General features: G+C 34.1%; 1 protein-coding gene across 1 annotated transcript; it reads left to right on the forward strand.

The window, feature by feature from the left end:
• Positions 1-435: 435 nt before the first annotated feature.
• LOC109678574 (olfactory receptor 7G1-like) lies at positions 436-1,365 on the forward strand. Its single transcript, XM_020154077.2, has one exon. It carries the CDS (start codon positions 436-438, stop codon positions 1,363-1,365), a length of 930 nt encoding a protein of 309 aa, XP_020009666.2.
• Positions 1,366-5,317: the final 3,952 nt, after the last annotated feature.

The following is a 5,317-nucleotide window of genomic DNA, read 5'->3' on the forward strand; positions in this document are numbered from 1 at the left end:
TAAGCAGTAACAATAGATTCAAATTCATGTCTGTCTCCATTTAAAAGTAAATTTGTGCTGTTTTGATTTAGACTTAATATAGTAAAATTTTTGTTTGCATACTGGTTTGAGATTTGGGTAATTTCAAGGGAAAATTCTATATAGCATATGTACTTTATTCTTATTCATTTCAAAAATGTAAGAAAAGAGAAGTAATTCAGTAAAATTTGAACCACCAAGCAATGTAGTAAAGAATACTGAAATAAAAATAGTTAATGGAGGGAGTGAGAGAGAAAGAGAGAGAGAGAGAAATAGAAAGAGAGAGAGTCAAAACACTCAAGAAGATGAATAATATTCACATTGCAAAGCAGATGTAAGAGTTTTATTATATAATGAGTTCTATTCATTTGCTTTTTGTCCCATCACTTGTATTTTATCATCAGCCTCCTAAACAACATGGTATCAGGAAACCAAACAGGTATCATGGAGTTTCTCCTCCTGGGACTCTCAGAGGATCCAGACTTGCAGTGCATTCTCTTTGGATTGTTCCTGTCAATGTATCTGGTCACAGTGCTTGGGAATCTGCTCATCATCCTGGCTATCACCTCTGACTCTCACCTTCATACCCCCATGTACTTCTTTCTCTCCAATCTCTCATCCACTGACATCTGTTTCAGCACCAGTACAGTCCCCAAGATGCTGGTGAACATGAAGAGGCAGAGCAAAACCATCAGTTATACAGGCCCTCTCTCCCAGGTCTGCTTTGTCCTCATTTTTGCTGGATTGGAAAACTTTCTCCTTGCAGCAATGGCTTATGATTGTTATGTGGCCATCTGCTTTCCCCTTAGTTATAAAGTCATCATGAAAACCTGTCTGTGTACTTTATTGATTTTGTTCTCCTTGTTCATTAGCATTGGGGATGCCCTACTGCACAGTCTGATGATGTTACAGCTGTCCTTCTGCACAGATTTTGAAATCCCCCACTTCTGTGAACTTGACCAGGTTATCAAGCTTGCCTGTTCTGATACTCTCACCAATAATACCCTGGTGTCTACAGTGACTAGTTTATTTGGTGGTGTTCTTCTCCTTGGAATTATTTTCTCTTATATTAAAATTGTCTCCTGTATCCTGAGAATGCTATCAGCAGGGAGAAGGTATAAGGTTTTTTCCACATGTGGTTCTCATCTCTTTATTGTTTCCTTGTTCTATGGAACAGCCTTTGGTGTATACATTAGTTCTGCAGTTGCTGAAACATCCAGGATTACTGCAGTGGCTTCATTAATGTATACTGTAGTTCCTCCAAGGATGAACCCACTTATCTACAGCTTGAGCAACAGGGACATGAAAGAAGCCTTGAGGAAATTAATCAGAAGATCTTCTCTTTGACTGTGTCATGTCTTTGGACTTGGCCTTTTAGAATGCCTCAAGTTTGAAGTAAGTCAAATGGGGATCTCTTCCACTACCAATTTCTTTTGGCAGGAGGAGTAAGTATCATAATGACTAAGGATGTTTCTACTCAGGATTGGGAACTGACTTTGTTCTGTACTGGCATTGGGATTCTTGAAAATTCATGTGATGTGTCTTACCTATTTGAATGTGAGTTTCTACAAGACCATGGGCAATGATGAGTGTGTTCTAGCTGTTGAAAAGACACTTAACACAATTCTGGCAAACAGTAAATACTCAATGTATTTTTTGTTATCATATTGCATACTAAGATCTTTATTTTGGACCTGTATGCCTTTTGATTTCATACAGTTATTTATACATATGCATCACAATTTAACTTCACTGATTTGAGTTTTAATATATTTCAACATTTTTGGTAGAGCTACTAATATGATAAAATGTTGTTGTGATTTTTAATCATAATTTTGATTACAGGATTCTATTTTGATTCTTCATCATTGAATATTTACTAAGGGTGACTTTAATTTTTCCCTTTTAGCTTGTGTTTTTAAGAATGATCACTGTTTACTCATCTCACATGAATTCAACAAAATGAAAGGTTTGAATAAAATTAATTCAATTTCTGCAATCTTAGAAGAACTTTGCCATAGGTTGGAGATGTGTGTAAAGATAGAAAGAAGGAAGAAGAAAGTCATCTTTAAAGTATCACTGAGAGTCAGTGGTTCCTACGAAAATCAAGGGATTGCTCAGGAAGACATCTGTCCTTGTCAGCCTTGGGATCGATTGCATTCACCACCAACTCTTCAGAACAGCTCCAAGACAAGCAAGGTGGAAACTTTCTATAATTCAAGCTACTTGGAAGGCAGATATAGGGGAATACAGAAGCACAAGACCTAACGAAAGACAAATTAAACAAAAATAGCTGGAATGCCCATCAAGTGATAAATTGCTTGTCTAGCAAGTACAAGGCCAAGATTTTAAACCCCAGTACTTTCTGTCAAGTAAGAGTTGAAGATAACATATGATACTTGTGTCTTGTTTTTGAAATATAATAGTGTTATAGTGTGTCAGGAGTACATTTTTATCCTGTGGATTTTGAAAGATATATAACATTAAAAATAAATAAATTTGATGAAGAAGTAGTCCTTGCATTTAATTTAATTTTATATATTTCAGAGAGACACAAAATGAAATTATTATTATACCCAAGTAAATTTGCAAATTCATTTTGCAGAGTTTTTTATATTGTTTAGTTAAATACGGTAGACCCATTCAGCTGTGGTTTTTCTTCCTATGATTTTAGCTCTGTAGTCAACTATAATCTGAAAATATTAAATAGAAACTTTTGGAAATATTCTTAAGAAATTTGTTGTGTATTATGAACCCATGTATATCTTTCCTAGACTTCTGTTTTGACCTGTGAAAATGAAAACCTCATTCATTCATGCAGGGCTGGAAATAAGGGACTGTATGCTGTGTTCTTTAAAAACCCTCCTTTACTTTTTAAAATGTTTTTATTAGTATATGATAGTTATGCAGGCTGTTTAATTGTGACATTTCCATATACACACATATTGTACAGTGATTTGCTTCAATCTCTCCATCATTCTTCCTCATTTCCTTCTCCCCTTCATAAAATAACATTGACAGATTTCAATATTCCATATTCATACATGTATAGAAAGTACCATAACCATATTAACCACTTTAACCTCTTTATTAACCTCCTCCTGCTGCTATTACCCTCCCACTTAAGATGTCTTGTTTTACATTTCTATCCTTCATTGTTCAAGTGTTTGTTCATTGTTCAGTGGGATTTTGCCTTGGAATCTTCCCTATAAATGTATTGTACATTTATCCATCTAACCCCTCTATTACTCTTCTTTACCATTTCCACTACCCTGTATTGCTCCACAGCAATTAGTGCATTTAATTGTGTCTTTTCCTACACAGATGTGATGTATTATAATATTATTCACTGTCTGTCAATCTTTGCTTCTCTTCATCCTTCCTTAGTCTCCCTGAACACTCCCACTTCTAGGAACATATTTTGTATGTATATGCATATACATATGTGTGTGTATATATATATATATATATATATATATATATGTATATATATTGCAATATATATGCAATTCATATATTTTAAGTTGAACACTTCTCAGAGTAGAAACTGTGAAATATAATGTAAATATATGGTAATGCTTATATTAGTATTTGGATCTTTCTTCAAGGAAATATGTGACCCTTGTAATCTGAACTTGACTTACTTCACATAAGATGATGTTCCTCATTTTCATCCATTTACCTGTGAATGACAAAATTTCATTTTTCCTTGTGCTTAAAAAATATTACATTATATATGTACATATACATATATCTGTCACATTGTCTTAATCCACTCATCATCAAAACCCTACTTTATAACATGCAGTATAATAAAGTGCAATAAAATACTAGAACTTATTCCTCATAGCTATTTATAAATTTGTACCTATTGACTGATCTTGCCTTATCTCTTCCTCCTCCCTGCCTTCTCCAGACTCAGGTAACCACTATATCATATAATATTAATTTTTGTGTTGCTGGAGTTTGACCTCTTGGACTTCAAATGTTCTATCACTTGATCCACGCCCCTAGCTCTTTTATTTTTAGTTATTTTTGAGATAGGTTCTAGAATTTATGCATAGGTCTGGCTGTACAGCAATCATCCTATTTAATCTTTTTGAATTGCTTGGATGATGGGTATATGCCACCACAGCAGGTTTTATTGGTTAGGACGGACTCATGCAGATTTTTTGCACAGGTTGCTCTCCATGGGGATGCTCTCAAAACCCATTGGGAGCTACCTAAGCCCCATTTGTGAAATAGTGTGGAATACAGGCTTGAGCCCCCACATCTATCCTAAATTTACATTTATACAATTATCACACCAACACATGAAGTCATATTTCAAATTGATTTGGATTTTTCCTGCTCTTTTTAAAACATTATCAGTACTTGACAAATGATTCCCTTATGTACTGTATCTCTCTAGTTTTTATTATCTGCCTTTAACCAGAGTATATGGAAAATTACAGGTATGAACAATTCATATGTTTTAAGTTGAACAGTGCTCAGAGAATATACTGTGAAATGTAATTTCATCTTAACCTGTGCTAAAAATCTGACTGCATTGCGTCCAGCTGTGTACCATTTCACAAATAATTTCAATCTCAATGCTCCAGTTCATTGATCTCCATAGAAGAGAACAACAGTTAATGAACTTTTATGGATATGTCTGAGAAGAAGAAAATTTACAGAAGCTTAATCAGTTAGAAAAGGGCTAGCAAGGAACAGATCATATGCAGAGACTAGATTCTGTCTATTCCTGTGGCTAGGGCAATGTTGGTTCTATAGAACAGGAAAATCCACTTTGAGGTAAATGTACTAAATATTCATCCTTGATTAAGTAGTTACTGAGATGTTTCCTGAAAAACACTTTCCTTATGAGGTCATATTAGAATGCCCTCTACTTATTTTCCTTATTTACAAAATTCTCATAACCATATTCTCTAAATAGCTTGACATGATTTTGTGACACTTCTACTTCATTAGTAAACATGCTGTCAATTCTCAAAGGAAAAAAATTAAACTTTATGTACTGAGAAAATACTGAGTATTATTGTACTTAGATTTGAAGTATCATAAGATATTTGAATGTTCATGTGAAGTTACTATGAAAATTATGAAACAAACTAGATAACTTGCAGAAAATAGAGAAATTCCTAGACACATGTAATCCATTAAGATTGATTCATGAAGACATAGAAAACAGAACATACTAATAACAGTCTAGGAAAGTAAATCAATAAGGAAATGTCTCCCATCAAAGGAAATCCAGGACACACTTGATTTGGCAGTGACTTGTAGAAACCACTAAGAA

Source organism: Castor canadensis, chromosome 14, assembly GCF_047511655.1.
Source record: "Castor canadensis chromosome 14, mCasCan1.hap1v2, whole genome shotgun sequence".
In the NCBI taxonomy this organism is placed as follows: domain Eukaryota; kingdom Metazoa; phylum Chordata; class Mammalia; order Rodentia; family Castoridae; genus Castor; species Castor canadensis.

Coding starts and splice junctions, on each gene's coding strand:
- LOC109678574 (XM_020154077.2), top strand. CDS start 436: ATGGTATCAGGAAACCAAACAGGTATCATGGAGTTTCTCCTCCTGGGA.